The sequence below is a fragment of the Berghia stephanieae genome, chromosome 3, assembly GCF_034508935.2.
Source record: "Berghia stephanieae isolate SIO BIC M18660-M18661 chromosome 3, UCSD_Bste_1.3, whole genome shotgun sequence".
In the NCBI taxonomy this organism is placed as follows: domain Eukaryota; kingdom Metazoa; phylum Mollusca; class Gastropoda; order Nudibranchia; family Aeolidiidae; genus Berghia; species Berghia stephanieae.
This window is the reverse complement of record NC_088362.1, coordinates 102,461,264-102,478,763: the sequence shown is the minus strand read 5'-3', so window position 1 is coordinate 102,478,763 and position 17,500 is coordinate 102,461,264. Positions and strand designations below refer to the sequence as shown.

General features: G+C 38.4%; 1 protein-coding gene across 3 annotated transcripts in view; it reads right to left on the bottom strand.

Moving 5' to 3' along the window:
- LOC144969015 (uncharacterized) overlaps positions 1–17,500 on the bottom strand; it is a 170,483-nt gene that overhangs the window by 43,288 nt on the left and 109,695 nt on the right. The window contains exons 1-2 of one of the 3 annotated variants that reach the window (XM_078907965.1): positions 9,087–9,221; positions 1,088–7,422 (exon numbers count right to left, since the gene is read on the bottom strand). The exons of the other annotated variants lie outside the window; for them this stretch is intronic. Coding sequence (XP_078764091.1) covers positions 1,088–6,933 — 5,846 coding nt within the window. The 5' untranslated portion in view covers positions 6,934–7,422; positions 9,087–9,221. Of the gene's footprint in view, positions 1–1,087; positions 7,423–9,086; positions 9,222–17,500 lie in introns of those variants that run through there. 3 annotated transcript variants of the gene reach the window in all.

Below are 17,500 nucleotides of genomic sequence, written 5' to 3'. Positions count from 1 at the left end.
GGAGGATTGGAAGGTAAATATCAGGTGATAATAATGTCCAAGATTGCACGGAGTGACGTTGATAAATATATTATAATGTGTACGTACATAAGACGGTATTATGTGATAAGTGGGGACTGGCATTTAACTAGAATATCTTTTGTTATCTACCGTTACGAATCAACAAATATGGCGAAGCGAATCCGGCACGATATCTGTGATTTACTTGGAAAATAAAATCACACACACACACACACACACACACACACACACACACACACACTTTTTTTACGAGTCTTTTGTAGCCTTAATAGAGTGAACCTCAAAAATGCATACAAAGCAAACATTGAAATTGCTATGGTCGTTTTTACCACACACACACACACACACACACACACACACACACACACACACACACAAGCTCGCGTAGACAGATAGGTAAATAGATGGATGGATGGAGAATAGGAGAGAGAGAGAGAGAGAGAGAGAGAGAGAGAGAGAGAGAGGAGGAGGAAGAGGAGAGAGAGAGAGAGAGAGAGAGAGAGAGAGAGAGAGAGAGAGAGAGAGAAGGGTGTGTGTGTATAGGTGGGGGGGGGGGGGGGGGATTGTGGACCAACATTGAGAAATAAACACACAATGTGGAGAACACGTAATAAAAAACAAGTGCCGATACCAAGTACTACAGAAATGCAAGTATGAGTTTGACTTTAAATAAATGCCATAAAAATTGAGGTTTAATATAGAGCAATATCCAGTAAATGAACTCAAAGTGCTTTACACGGGGTCCCAAGCCACCAGCAACACTCAACATGTAGGGCGAGATAATACACCTGTAAGACGATATTACAATGTTTTTCGGCAGAGACAAGGCTGTATTTAGCGACCAGGTACTCCGAACGACGTAAATCACATAAAAACATGGAAAAGGTGACAACCTAACGATATCGAACAATTGAAGAAATTGCAAAATATGCAAGGAATACTATTGAACTTAACTAAACATTCACCATCAAATTAAACGATCAAAAACTTTCCCTGACATCTTTTAAAAAGATTTTTTAAGGCACTTAAAATAAAGTAAAAGCTTCATGAAAACAAAAAGACGAACCTGGATCCGTATATGATTTGAGGTGCTGCATACTCCCGTCGTCCTCGATAGACCCCCATGCCTCCAGGTAATCCAAAGGGGGCGCTATATTGTCTGTCCACGTGTCCAGGTGGCAAAGGTCGTCTGTAAGTCGTGCCGTAAACTTGCTCCACCCGTGCAAGATCCGGGCTGCTGGAGTAAATTCCGACATTTTTACTGAGGCCCATGGCCAGACTAGAAGTAGCGTAATGGTTCAGATCGTTGGCGTTTTCCAGGTAACGCTGATAAGCTTGGGAAGACCCAGGCACAGGTGGGGGTGGTTGGTGGGGTGGGGGAATTCGAGGATCGTCGTTGTAGTCTATGTGAACTGCCTGAAGGCGTAACCTCGGCCTGGAGTAGACGGACTCGATAGGCCGGGGGATTAGATTCCACTCTCGCGACATCCTTGCGTTTACAGTTGCTGCTTTCTTCTCCATTTTCTTCCTGACCTTTTCTTCCTTTTTCTCCTGTTTTACAATTTTCTTTCGTTCCTGCTCCTGCCTTTTCCTCTCCTCCTTCTCCTTCTTTGCTTCTTTCTTCCAGAATTTCTCCTCCGGTGTTGTTTTGGTAAACAGGGATGGGGTACTGGAAAAGAGGCCTCTTGATCTGAGAAGGGTGCTGCTTCCCAAAGACGGAGATCCGCTCATTTTCCGCTGGGATGGAGGTGTCAAGGGAGAGAAGAAACTCTCTCTCCCACCTTTGTATTGGCTCATCATCATTGCAGGTTTTTCTTTGGAGCTACTTGTAGTGTCTGGAGATCGAGCACTTTGTGATCGCTTGAGTTGAGTATTTAAATTTACAGATTTGATATTAATTTTCTTCTCGTCGTTATTCTGTGCAAGATCTTCATCCTTTTGTAAGTTACTGGAATTAGCAACGGCGTTTTTATAATTTTCCTTTCTTCTTACAGATTGCGGATCTCTTGTTAAATTGTATTGTTCAAGAACGGTTTCGTCCCTGGCGTTGATCGTGCTCACAAACGAGGTTTCTGCTATGTCATAGTCTATCTCCGATGGAGGAAAGATGGACAAATCCAGAAAACTATCAGCAATGTATGAGAACCGTTTTTTGTTATTGCCAGTCTTGTTTCGAGGACTTTTCTTATACTTTTTTCTCAAGGATTTTGAAGCTGAAGTGATGAAATAATTTATCAATGATGTTTTTTGCTGAACGGATGGGTCAGATCGTACACTATTCAAACTATCGTTTCCGTAGTCGTTATCGTCGTCGTCGTCGTCTTTGCAGTGACGACCCCAGTTGATGCTTTCAAGATTGGGATGACTTCCGGTCAAACTTCGGTCTGCCCTCAAGCGAAATGACGTAGGTGAGCAGATAGGAAAGCCAGTTGTTGTGGTGGTCAGTGAAGCTTGACCGACATATTTATCACCATACTGCTGGTCCACATGGTCGGACTTTGATAAAGTTGTAGTTATATAGGATTGGGTAATTCCTTTATGATTTTCTTGATAATTTACGATGTTGTTGTCAATGTCGCTTATATTATCGTTACTGTCGAATGTTATAACATCGGCACGGTCTTGGAACACAACGCTCGGCACCGATAATTTATTTTTGTTTCTACCATTCAATCCCTGGTTTTGTTTACGATTTCCTTTCACACGATCAGCACTAACACTTCTACGAGGGTCTTTGTCCCAGCTGGTTTTACTCGTAGAATGTGACAAGGACCGCGCTTTGTTTATATTGCTGTTGTTGTTGTTGTTTTGGTCGTTGTTGTCACAGCATGGGCTATTTGATTTGGCGGCCAATAGATCGATACCTTTACCTCGACCAGAATCAATAATACCCCAACTTCCACTACCGATAGCTAGGGATGATCCTCTTACGATATCAGTAGGGGCGATGGCTAAAGTAGATTTCTTGTTACTCACTCCTTTGTCACTCACCTGATTTAGGAGGGAAAACGATGACGAAGATTTCGACTGAAAGTGACGATTAATCCTTTCCTTTGAATTATTTACAATAATATTATTATCAACATTATTGATACCATGGGCACAATCAGTAATCCGAACAGGGGATGAATTCGTACATAGGCACGTTTTTAATTTGTTGTTATCGTATTCCTTATGGCAATCACTGCAGCGTGTTATAATAGTCTCCCTCTTTGTGTCGCTTGATAAATTGTGAGGTGTGCAATGCTTGCACGAGGATAACACCAAAGACCAAGAAGAATCACTAAGTTGAGAATGGTCACACACCTGTGACACTTTGGTATCTTTCGAATAAGGTGACAAACTGCAATCCTTTAAACCCTTGGTTGTGTTACTTTCACTATAGTTTATAATTTCATTCACATTTGTATATCCAGTTTGAATTTCAATACATTTGGAATCATTGTTGCAATTGTTTATTTCACTGTAATCCGTAAGCGCGTTTTGTTTTTCACTTTTATTTTTACAATCATATACACTAGTAACGTTTTCTTTCTCCTGCGCGCTAGCTACCGCTATACAACAGGTAGAAATGTTTTGGTCACAGGGGGAGTGTGTCTTCTCGCGGGTGTGACAGTCGCCCCGCTGTCGAATTTCACTGCTGCTGTGTGCCGTCGCCGCTCCCGCTGCTGCTGTTGTTGCTGATGATGATGTTGATGTTATTTCTATTCCTACACCGCGACTTCCGCGGTCGCCGCTGGCGTCGGAATGTGAAGTTGTCGCAGTTGTGACGGTGGTGGTTGTTGTCGCAGTCGTTGATTGCGGGTAAACAGTACCGTCATTAAAATTGCGTACTTCTAAATTAGCTACTAGCGCAAGATTGGAATCTGAATCGGAGTCAACTTGTTGCGTTGGTCGTTGTTGTCGGGTTTTGTGTTGTTGAGAAGAATGATGATTTATCACTGTTATATCGCTTTCTTCGTTAGGCTCAAGTCTGCCCTTGCCTTGCTTAATTTGACCTTTCGGTTTACACGGTTTTACACCGGGGTCACACGTAACTGAAGCAGTTGACACGGTGATAGCCGTGTTATTGCCATGGGGGACACATGAATGATGTAAACCGGCTATAAACTCACCACTTTCAGCAGATTTCGTCGTTATCGTTCGACTGGTTGCAACAGTCCCAGTAACAGCGGTGGCAAAGACTTGTGAATTCGAATCTTCGACACACGAGTCCCATGAATTATGAACTTTAGTATCGATTTGAAAATCTTTTGTTGTTCGACTCCAGCTCTTTTCTAAATGGTTGACACCGTCCGAGACAGTGGAGTCGACAACACGTGTGTTGTTATTTATTGCCTGGCCTCTTACACTCTCAGCATGTATCGTAGCCGTAGTAATTTCCCCGTCTGTGCATGGAGAAGACAATGGACCCTCTTCTTTGTCTTTCGCTCTGTTTTCGTCCTTGCTTCGCTTTGACAAAATATCAATCTCAGCCACGTTCGCCTTGTTCAAACATCCGTTTTTGTGCCTACCAGATATCCTATTTGATTCTTTTCCAAACGATTTGTTCGAGTTTAATGACAGCTTATCAATTATCGTTTTTTCTTCTGTCCTGGTTTCTTTTCCCGAACCGGAATGAGAAGATTTGAGTACACATGTAACAGGATCACAGTTTATATTATAGAGGCTATATTCACTGCTATTTTTATCCCCTCGATCGAGTGATTCAATATCTACACGATTATTTTTCAATCCGTTACGGTCCAATGCATTTTGGGTGCGCGTTCCTCTTTGTTCAATATCAGCATGGACTACACTAGTGTGTGAATTTGAAGGACGTTTCGATTGACCATCGCCGTATTGTGTACTACTACTACTACAAGCATTGATTTGTCCACCAGCCTCCCGTTTACTCAAGTCCGAAGGTTTGCTTAGATGTAATGGCGTCGCACAGACAGTTTCTTTATCAGTCACCCGAAAACCAATTTTTTCACCTGTGCCGACCTTTGGCCCGGGTGGAGACCCCAAATCATGACGGGGTTTCCCTGGTATGCGAGACGGTGACTCATCGTTGGAGCATGACGACTCTTTTATCCCACCAGCGACGTCATTATCTATATCCCCTTTATCCGCCGTTCTCTTCATGACCTGTTTACTTACACTGTCAGTCGATACGACTTTATTTACGTCATGGACTTCAAAATTCTTGTGTCGTGACGCGGGGTTCGATTCTAAATTTAGACGAGGCTTGTTCTGTAATAATGGAATCTCTAGCGATCTTTTAGCAAGAGGTGGTGTTGAAGAGATTAGGGGATTGAAACATGAGCTACTCGGCTCTGAGTATACATCGCTTTGACTATAGCAGCCAGTTTTGTTCTTCGCCAAAAATGGAGGTGCGAGTTCTCCTTCGGGGGTACCGGGAGGGTTCGTATCTTTTTGTCGCTGTTGAAGTCGCTCTTTCAGTTCATCCATCAAAGATCCTGCTTTACTCATGGCAGCACTGTTATAATCTGTACTGTTGTAACTACTCTTTCTATCCTGGTTCATGATGCGGGCACAGTTAGTGCTAGCAGTATCTGGAACGGCATCTGAGCCTAATATTGTGCCACCAGAAGCTGTGGAGGGTGAAAGGTCATACATGTTTCCAAGAGCATTGGAAAAAATAGAATCAACAACCTGTGACATTTTTCCATCTCTAGGAGACAACATTTGATGTTTATGAAGATTTTGTTGATCATTTTCTAAAGATGACTGGCGAGCTAATTCTGTTTCACCCTTCCGCCTTTTGCGCACAGTGGATTTTAACTCGTCAAAAAGTTTCCGCGTTGTGTCAGAAACAGGGCTGTAAGATTTACTAGAGCCTCCATCGCTGCTTGTGGACTTGGAGGCGTGAAACTGGACAGCTAAGAATCCTTGTGAATCTTTCCTAATGGGAGACATTTTGCTATTACGATGGCTACCGCCGTGCTTATTGCCCTGACTGTTATCGAATTGTTGGTTGAGAGGCAAAGGGAGAAGCGATGGTCTTATCTTTATTTGTGGGATATCCGTATTATTAGTTGGAAATGACGGTGGTGGCGGTGGTGGTGGAGGAGGAGGGGGTGGTGGTGGTGGTGGAGCAAAATGTCGCGGAGATTCAGCTTTCGAGGAATTAGAATAGACCATGAGTTGTTTTGGAAAATTTTTATTCTCTCTTGGCGAAATATTTCTTGTGGCATCCTGATATTTGTTTAGATAAGGCTTAGACAGCATACTAGAATGACGACTAACTCCACGACGATATCCTCCAATAGGTGGCGCTTTGACGATATCTTCCTGGGTATCTTGGTGTATCTGGTTGAAGTCATTATGATTGAGCCACTCTCTAACTCGTTCTAACTCCGGTGCAGCAGATGCACTTCGACGAACTGGCTGCCCAACACGGCTTATGCTATGGTTTTCAGTCTTTTCTGGACTTTGATCATCTGGATCAACATTTGTTTCGTCTTTTTTCCGGGGTGATAGGATATCCTCCAGATTTGGAGCGATGTTCTGATGCTGGTGATCTTCATCTTTCGCTTGAAAAGACTGACGATTCTGACGAATTAAGACTGGGCCGTCTCTTTTAGCTGCACTGCTGTAGGATCTTCGAAGACTTTGTCTTTGAGGAATAAACCGGTGAATCCTTGTTTGAGAATCAACCGCTCCTATATCACCTGCTGCAACGTTTGCTATTTCCACAACACGAGTTCCGTGTTTGAAATCTTCAGCATTGGACTGACTCCGTGTTAAAGCTCTTCCTCTCGATTGATTCCCACTTTGTAGAGGCATGATGGTTGCAGGTAGGACATGGCCGGAAGGAATGGATCTAAAATGACCGTGGTCCATGGTTTGACCGCGTCCATCCTTCATCTGCAAGGATTTTCGACGCTGTAACGCTTTGCTGCTCATGATGTGGCAAAATCGTTATGTCCAACTCAAAAAATATTGCTTTTGGCCGGGACGTTAATAGTCCTTATATTTAAGCATTGATATAATTGAGTAGATCATGTATATATACATTGTTTCTTATAGAAAATCAATAAAAATAAGTTAGTTGTTTGTAGAGTTCAATTCAATAATATGTACATACCAGAGGAAACTGTACACTATGTCGTTATATACCAGAGGATCACATAATATACACTATGCCGAATAAAACAACAACTTCTACTCATAAAAGAATCAAATGCCAGACAAAGGTGAATAGATAATCTATAATCATTGTTCATCAAATTCCACGAAAGAATACAGCATAAATCCAAGAAAATAGAAAACCATGGATAGGGTTTTCTAATTAATTCTTTTTCTAAAATAATCATTCAAATATTTCATCCATTGTGTGTGCGAAATAATATACAATGTCAAGTGTAAAAATGGTAGCGTTGTGTACTTCTACTTCTACCATGAAGGAAAAAGCACTTTTAAGAGTAAAATTAAACGTAATTGTAATGCAATCATACCGACTTTAAACTGTTTCAACCCATAAATTGAATTCCTTAAAACAAAAACTGAACCCATGTCTTTAAAAACAATGCTCAATCAAAACTGTTGTGTCCATTGATAAAGAGATCATTATAATCCGTACATAGATTATTGTAGATCGAATGGTCAGTGAATGTGCTGGTCAGCTAGACGGTGTTTAGTTGGCGGATTAAAGAGATTAACTATTAACCTTGATTGGCCACACCGATCAATGGATAAACGCTGGAATGATTACAATCCTGATCAGGTTGGGATAGCCAGAGAGAGAAAGAGAGAGAGAGAGAGATAGAGAGAGAGAGAGAGATAGATAGATAGAGAGAGAGAGAGAGAGAGAGAGTTAGATGTGCCAAAAATAAAAATCGATGTTCCCAAATTGAGCTGTTTACGTACACGACCTGCTTCTTCCAATTGCCAAAATGACCCCCACGCCTTTTCTACCACTCCTTTTTTCTAAAATATCTTGTAAAATTAGGTAAATATAAAAATACGATTCTGTTGAAATCGATGTCTACCTATTTGCAGGTCTGGTAACCCAAATTGTTATGGCCTCATTGTTGTAATCGAAATACTCTCAAACCAAAGTGAAATGTTCTCCATTACGACAATGTTAATACGAGCATGGGCTCGTTAAGTGAGTCCGGTTATCAGACCTTTAAATATGTCCACTTTCTGTTTAAATAGAAAAGGGAACTGAATATTAATGGTAGTCAAATGATCCGAATTCAATCCGTTTAATACTTCAGTGGGCGAAAATTTTCAAGACTATCTGTCTTTCAAATTTAAACGTCATGGCAGTCGAAGAAGAAATACTGATTTAAATAACACAGCAAGGAGAATGAGTGACAAAAGATAACAAAGAAAATAACTATCTAGATATCTAGTTCACAGCAATATCGGTACGGTATTTAAATGTTGAGGATATAAAGGCTAATTTGTAAGTTTTATGTGGAAGAAGAAGAAGAAGAAGAAGAAGAAGAAGAAGAAGAAGAAGAAGAAGAAGAAGAAGAAGAAGAAGAAGAAGAAGAAGAAGAAGAAGAAGAAGACTATCTAGCATCAACATTACAGCAAAGCAATCATTTTTGGTTGCAGACCCTCCATTTTTTAAATATATTTCAAATTAATCAACGACCTTTTGATACAGCGCCATTTACACAAAACGTACATAGTCATTTTGTAACAATTCCAGTGTCAGAATTTAAACATAACAAAAATCTCACTCACAAACTTCCATGGAATTGAAATGAAAACACGAAGGCTGATCTAACTCTCCTGCATTCCGAAGAAAAGAATTTACAATCAGTTGTGAACTTGAAATTTCGCTATGAACATCTAACATCATAACTATAAAATCCAGTTAACTTTAAAAAAGCAAAAAAATGTGACGGATCGTGTCAATCAGATGATATGTCGGAGTGAATTAGATGAAGAAAATTAAGCATCGTGACAAAATAATACGACTTAGGAAATTTTAGTTATTTGAAGTTAAAAACCAAAAAACTAATTCTCTACATTGAGCCGTATATCTAAATTAAAATTGTATAATTTAAGGTTACGACTTCAATGTTAAGCACCAGATTTACCCTGAAATAATACAATTTTGAGACAACTGGTTACAAATACACTGTATCTAAAACAACGGACAGCAGTAACAACTGATGAATTAGATCCGAATGTTTCTTTTTCAGTTCTCCAGTACTCTATCGTCTGTTTTTGACGATCAAAGTCGAGCTAGCTAGTTTGTTATTAAAATAAAAACCGCCCAATACGCAACAGTGGGAATGGAAAACAACGCATAATCGGGGAGGGAAATCGATTGAATGTAGTGATAAATCAATTTCGATTTTTCCATCTTTGTTTATCTTTGGGTATTGGCGTGAAAAATCGAACTGGGGAATTAGGGATTATAATTTGTCCGTAATATCAGCGACAGCTGTCGATGTTGTGATGTTTTCATCGAATGAACACGTCTAGTAATGGCCCACTGTATTGACTTTATTGTGACCAGAATGCATGCGATTCGATTAATCCTACAGTACCCAATTATAGCAACACGCCTTTTAAAATTTTGGCGAGAAAACCTTAATCTACTTTACAGATCGATAAAGATATAAAAAGGTCTTAAACCTAAACCTGAAACAATTCGAAGTCTCAAACATTATAATTTTTGACAACTTGGAGGTCATCTTGACCTACCGAAATGATCCGAAGAAAAAGTTTTCTAGCCAAAATGAGAAAAGAAAAGTGTTTTGTTGTTGTACTGAAGTACTCTATATTACTCTGAAAAATAACTATGTAACACAATCAAATTATAAAATTTTGGTCAGAAAACTCGTCCTCCAAATTATATCGCTTGATTAAAATGATCCTCATCGTGGCAAAAATACTCTAACCTGGGACTTCGTGAAGTTTTCTTTTTTGCTAATACGGGGGCCATTTTAATCGAACGATATAATTTGAAGGGCGAGTTTTCTGGCCAAGTTTTTTTTTAATTTTCAGCTTACAGCATAGCAGTACAGTGACTAATTGACTAAATAAGCTTATTGGCGATTTCTCTTCTTTTTCTTTCTGTGTTTCTTTTTCAAATTTAAGCTGAGAAGTATCTACGATTTTGAAAAATGAGTCACTTAAAATGATTAAAATAAACGAATTGTACTAAGCTGGAGGAAGTTGACAGACCGGCCAAATTCAATAGATTATAAACCTAAATCTAGTTGTGATAGTAGTAGTAGTAGTAGTAGTAGTAGTAGTAGTAAGTAGTTAGTAAGTAGTAGTAGTAGTAGTATGTAGTAGTAGTTATGTAGTGTAGTTAGTAGTAGTAGTAGTATAGTAGTAGTAGTAGATAGTAGTATAGTAGTAGTAAGTATAGTTAGTAGTATAGTAGTAGTATAGTAGTAGTAGTAGTAGTAGTAGTAGTAGTAGTAGTATAGTTAGTAAGGTAAGTAGTATAGTAGTAGTAGTAGTAGTAGTAGTAGTAGTAGTAGTAGTAGTAGTAGTAGATAGTAGATAGTAAGTAGTAGTAGTATAGTAGATAGTATAGTATGTAGTAGTAGTAGTAGTAGTAGTATAGTAGTAGTAGTAGTAGTAGTAGTATAGTAGATAGTAGTAGTAGTAGTAGTAGTATAGTAGTAGTAGTATGTAGTAGTAGTATAGTAATAGTATATAGTAGTAGTAATAGTAGTAGTAGTATAGTATAATAGTAGTAAGTATATAGTAGTATAGTAGTAGTAGTAGTAGTAGCATAGTATAGTAAATAGTTATAGTAGTATATAGTAGTAGTAGTAAGTAGTATAGTAATAGATATGAGATATATATTATATGAGCATTTTATAGACATTTCAAATTATATAATCTCAATGCGCTTTACATATTGGTTGAAAAAATGCATCTCTTGTTCCACAACTACCCGCCCCCTCCCTCTTCTCTCTCTACACCCTCTTCTCCTCCCCTCACACACACACACACACACACACACACATACACACACACACACCAACAGCAGACCCACAATTGAATATTCACACATAGGGTTATAACCATAAAGTATGTCTCAGATTTAAAATAGGCAGACGTGAAAAGGAAATGTTTTAGTTTCGATTTAAAAGATTTAATAGTTGGTTGTTCCCTAATGGTTCTAGGGATAGAATTCCATACACGGGGTCCAATAGAATTCCATACACACATCACAGACAAGGATCACCCGCCAAAACAATTATTATAATCGTATTCAAAAAAGAGGAACTAAAAGTTTAGTTTTATCAGATGATGACCTTAATGATATGAAAGGTGTATAAGGATGTAATAGGTTTTTAAAGTATACAGGGGCTTCATCATTATAACACTCAAAACATATCATTGCGATTTTGTAATTTAATCTCTCTCTCTCTCTCTCTCTCTCTCTCTCTCTCTCTCTCTCTCTCTCTCTCTCTCTCTCTATCTCTGATTGGTAGCCAGTGTAGTTCGTAGAGAATTGGGAGGGAGTGGGACATACGAGCTTTTCTTAAAATCAATTTTGCGGCACTATTCTGTAGTTAGTATTAGTTAGTAGTAGTATTAGTAGTAGTATAGTAGTATATAGTAGTATAGTAAGTAGTAGTAGTAGTAGTAGTATAGGTAGTAGTAGTAGTGGTAGTAGTATAGTGAGTAAGTAGTAGTAGTAGTTAGTAGTATAGTAGTAGTAGAGATAGTAGTAGTAGTAGTAGTAGTAGTATAGTATAGTATGTAGTAGTAGTAGTAGTAGTATATAGTCGTAGTAAGTAGTAGTGATGAATGAATAGTTGTTGTTGGTGGTGTTGTTGTGGTAGCTATTTTGCTTTCAAAAGTTAAATCCGTTGTTTTTTAAATTGATTTCCGAGAAATAACAACAAAAGTATCATAATTAGGAAGGTTTACCCAAGAAGCAAGAACAATAGTTCACGATTAATCGATTTTTTTATGTCACAGAAACAATAAAGAAAGAAGTTTAACCGACAAAGATATTGCTATTTTAAAAGGACAAATAGCTTCAACAGCTCTGAAAACGGATTGGTACAAGTCAAAGACGTGTCTCAATTAGTTGACAAACCAAAATCTGATACGTCCCAAAATACACCATATTATCTGTGTTCACATCGTGACACACTTATCTATTGTAAATCGCCTGGTACATGGTGCGTGTTTCATATTAATTGCCATTATTTTGACATTTGGGTCAAGTGAAAATAATTTTAAAACAACAATCTATCTAGATACGTAGAATAGAATGTCGTATAATATCATCTATATACGATGTTAGAGAAAAAACTAATAAATAATCGGTCAAGCATGTCTTCGTCGTCTTTGATTTACAGCGTCGTAGAATAAATAATTGGATCCTTTAAAGACAGCTCGGCAATTAATTTCTTTTTATTATTATCAATATGCGGCTTTATTCGTTAAATTAAAAGTAATTAACATTTCTATAGAGAAATTCCACTTATTTACCATACTCAATGCGCTTTATATGTTCTATATATTCCACCAGCAGGTCATATGGAAGCATATTTCCATGTTAGACGCCTACGCCTGTTAGGCGTCCTTTTTGTACTAACACTCTTACAATATCCAACACTACCTAGAGCCTGGTACTCATTCACACCCGAGTTAAGTACTAAAGGCTCAAAGATTACTACTACAACAACCCTGAACGATTTTATCGGAATTGACCGGTATGATTATCCTTCTCAACTCTCTTCGCTGATATTTTTTAAATTAAATAATAATGTGAAATTGAATGTAAGCTTCAATTTAATTACAAAAGCAGATCAAATGGACGTTTCGGGTTTCCCCTTTATCAACAAAACAGGATGAATGAAACACCATCGATGAATGAGATAATGTGGTAGTGGCGTAGTTAAGATGAATAAACAAAACAATTCATCTTAACTACGCCACTCACCACATTATCTCATTCATCTGTGGTGTTTCATTCATCCTGTTTTGTTGATAAAGGGGAAACCCGAAACGTTCATTTGATCTGTTTTTATAATTAAATTGAAGCTTACATTCAATTTTACATTATTATTTATTTCTTCGAGCTTCGAGCAGCAACATTTACATATTTTTTAAATTGTAACTCACCACAGTGGAAACTACGAGTATTTATCTTGATCACAGCAAATACCTTCATGCATGCTTAACAGACGTATTAATCGGCGCTTCCAGATTGTCGTTACGCTTGCTTAAAAAAATATATATGACGATTATTCGATGTTATAGCGCATTTCGGTACTCATCCCTCATAACCCATGTGTCAAATCATTGTGATCGTTTAATTTTATGATTACAAATTGGAAGGTCAACTGATTCGCTGGAGATGCAAGTAAATTTAATGAATGAATGAATGAATGATTTATATAGCGCCTACATCCACAATGTACTCAGAGAAAAATAAAAAACAAATAAAACACAACAATAAATTGATAATTTAAGCATAAAATCTATCATATTGGAATAGCATTAATCAATTTGTAATTTAGTCTTGATATATCCCTGTTTGTAGCATTGCAGTGGCAATAAACTTGATAGATATTATTAAGATAAAGGCGAATTACTTCCCGAGAAATCTAAAAGCTTCCTAATTATTGCTGGGTGAAAAAAAGGGGGAACGACAGGGGGGTCAGAACAAATTTTGACAGTACGCGGGATCAATACCGGTCCCTTTGATTGTGAGGCAAGCAGTGGCGTGGGGCCATTGGATCGAATGGTGCCCGGCACCATACCAATCTTTAAAAAATCATTAACAGCATAATTTAATTAAAAATAAAACAGAAATTTTAACTCCACTGTCTTTCGCCAACTCGCCAACAACATACTGCCTTTTTAGTCTCCCCTCTATTCAAGATTCCGAATCACGCACTGCGCCGACTCGTGTGTTGGTGACATCACTGCGCGAATTAGTGACATAATCAACACCGTGGTGCAAAGCAATCCAAGCTCCAGTTAATGCTCTATCCATTAGTATCGCTACAGCTGATTGAGCGAGAAACTGGGTCGAATTATACTATCTTCAAATAGCGGAAAACCCCTTGACTTGTGCCAGGATCTGAGAGCTCCACCTTTGGGACTGGAGGGATGCGCACGTCATAATTAGGGTAACTTCGGCCATCCAAAATATTACATTAACTGTCAAAAACAATGATCATTGTCAAGTTTATTTGTAAGTAGCAAAGAAAAACAACATAAAACTTAAAAATATGACATATTAAAATCCCCCCCACCTCTTTTTCACAATTATTGAATAAAGTAATTCTTTGCAACGAAGCACAATGGACGAATTTACCAACATTTTTCCAGCGTGTAGTGCCGAGTTGATGGTTACGTGTGTATGAGTGTTTATTTGTGTGTGTGTGTGTGTGTGTTTGTGCATGTGTATTTGTGTCAGACAGAGAAAGAAAGCGAAGATTGTCAACAGTTATACTTTGGTGTGTTTTATTATTTCTTAAGTACTTAAGTGGAGTGATTTTTTCTTTGTGATGCTTTAAGATCCGAATCTACCTTTTATTTGTGCAATCATTAATCGTATTCCACTGATTTCCATTATTTGAGATATACTTTGAAGTTTTGTTTTGTTAAACAATGAATTGCAATGAATCAAGTTGACTCTTTGCTTCACCAACCTTTTGGGAGATTGACACTAGATGACAAATTAGAAATAAAAAGACTAGTTCCTCACCAACCAACTGATTTTGAATTAACACAGGTGTGGACATCTCGAAAACGCTCTTTTTCAGTGACATGGTATGACAGACATGAATGGCTCACAGTTAGTTTAGAACAAAAACGTTTCTTTTGTTTTTATTGTCTACCTTTTACAGATACAACAAACACTGACAAATCATGGACATTATAGGATATAGTGACCTTAACCACTTCCATCGTATTTCTTGACCTCCTGAACGTTGTTTTAGTACCCTTAAAAGAGTGAAAAATTTCTTGCGAAATTCAATGAAGCAGGAGCGGTTAAATTCGTTAATGATTCTGTCAATTCACAAAGCTGAAATAGATGCCATTCCAAATTTCAATAAACAAATTATAAAAAGATTTGCAGATTTTCTTTACAAGTACTAAAAGTAAGTAATTTCTGTCATAGGTTTCGTTTCTCTTTTGATTTACATTTATCACATATTGATTGCATTATCTACCAAATCCAATCCTTTAAACAAAGAATAATTACAAAGACCTTTTCACACGGACTTGTATCTCAGTGTTGTGGCTTGTTGTTTTCATGAATTATTTGTTTTTGTGAGTTTTTTCCAGTCGCAGAAACCATCGACCCTCCCCCCACCCGTCCAAAAAAGAGAGTTTTCTTAATCGTGTTCACTGTTTTAGAATTTTCTTTCTTCTTCTAATCATGGCACCACCATATGCCGTCAATACGCACGCCGCTGGAGGCAAGTGCTCTATCGTTGAACTATTTGGGCCCTTGAATTCAGACAAGATTGAGACTAAAAAAAGAGAGATTTTACTGTCACATGGGCAGAGGAGAACTAGTTGCTGATGATATATTCTGATCTGTTCCCGCGTTAAAGCGTGCTATGCACCTTGTGACTTCATGCATTCGTTTATTTAGAATGCAGCCATCGCTCCATTCAGCCCATATATTTATTTTAAAAACAAGAGAAGAAGACTTTAAGAGAAGCAAATTTGAATACCTCTGGGGTTTTACAAAAAAAAACCCGATACTAACAACAATGACAATAATAAGAATAGTTGGGGGTAAGGTTAAAAAACGTGAATGGGGGAAAGGAAAGGGGGTGGGGGGGGGGGGGGGGGTTAAAGAAGATCAACGTTGCTGGTGTCGACTGACTGTCAAACAATGAACGTCAATTTTCCATTAATGGAAAGCCTATGAATTAGAGCTGAACCATAACCCTTACTCGTTGGCTAGGAACTGTACCGATTACGACAATGATAGCAGATCATAAAGCAGCTGGGATGTAATTCCATACACACGCATTCCAACTATAAACGTATAATTACACACTTGGTAAGAATAAAAGCTTGTGTCGAATTGAATAAAAAGGGGACAAGTTTTTTTTGTTGTTATTCACCACCATTAATTCGTTAAAGTGAAGCAAAGAAAACTATCTGTTGCATGCAGTTTGGATACAGGGGAGAGGAAGGGGTCAGAAAAAATCTAGATTGTAGGCTGGATGGATTCCTTTGCTTGTGAGGCAAGTATCTTATCGCTTAACTATTTGGGCCCTCTTGGATTTAGACAAGGATGACCAATCACGCTGGATGGATTCCTTTGCTTGTGAGGCAAGTATCTTATCGCTTAACTATTTGGGCCCTCTTGGATTTAGACAAGGATGACCAATCACGCTGGATGGATTCCTTTGCTTGTGAGGCAAGTATCTTATCGCTTAACTATTTGGGCCCTCTTGGATTTAGACAAGGATGGCCAATCACGCTGGATGGATTCCTTTGCTTGTGAGGCAAGTATCTTATCGCTTAACTATTTGGGCCCTCTTGGATTTAGACAAGGATGGCCAATCACGCTGGATCGATCCCTTTGCTTGTGAGGAAAGTATCTTATCGCTTAACTATTTGGGCCCTCTTGGATTTAGACAAGGATGGCCAATCACGCTGGATGGATTCCTTTGCTTGTGAGGAAAGTATCTTATCGCTTAACTATTTGGGCCCTCTTAGATTTAGACAAGGATGGCCAATCACGCTGGATCGATTCCTTTGCTTGTGAGGCAAGTACCTTATCGCTTAACTATTTGGGCCCTCTTGGATTTAGACAAGGATGGCCAATCACGCTGGATGGATTCCTTTGCTTGTGAGGAAAGTACCTTATCGCTTAACTATTTGGGCCCTCTTGGATTTAGACAAGGATGGCCAATCACGCTGGATGGATTCCTTTGCTTGTGAGGAAAGTATCTTATCGCTTAACTATTTGGGCCCTCTTGGATTTAGACAAGGATGGCCAATCACGCTGGATCGATCCCTTTGCTTGTGAGGAAAGTATCTTATCGCTTAACTATTTGGGCCCTCTTAGATTTAGACAAGGATGGCCAATCAAATTGCGATTTTAAGACACGTGGACAAAGAAGAATTTATTGCTGAAGACATGACATGGAATACAACTGCGGTTCATTGGCATATCATGTTTCTCTAATATTGGGCAGAAAACTTTTACTTCAAGTATCGATTTTTTTGTACCTATTTTGTATTAATGACTTTGTTTAGTTATTACATTGTCGTATAATTATATTATGTTAATGTAGTATGTATAATGTTTCATTTTTATAATAATGTCACTGCATTATTGTTTCGCGCATTGGGCATCACCCAGTGATGAAAATGCGCGTTATAAATGTCATGTACTATCATTATTATTATCGATCGATTACGACCCCCCCCCCTCACCCCTTCCATGTTTAAAGGTCTCTCACCTGAGACCTCTTTGTAGACACTTTCACATGCCAATTTGTTTCATTGTTGACCTGTGGTTTTATTGAGATTTTATACA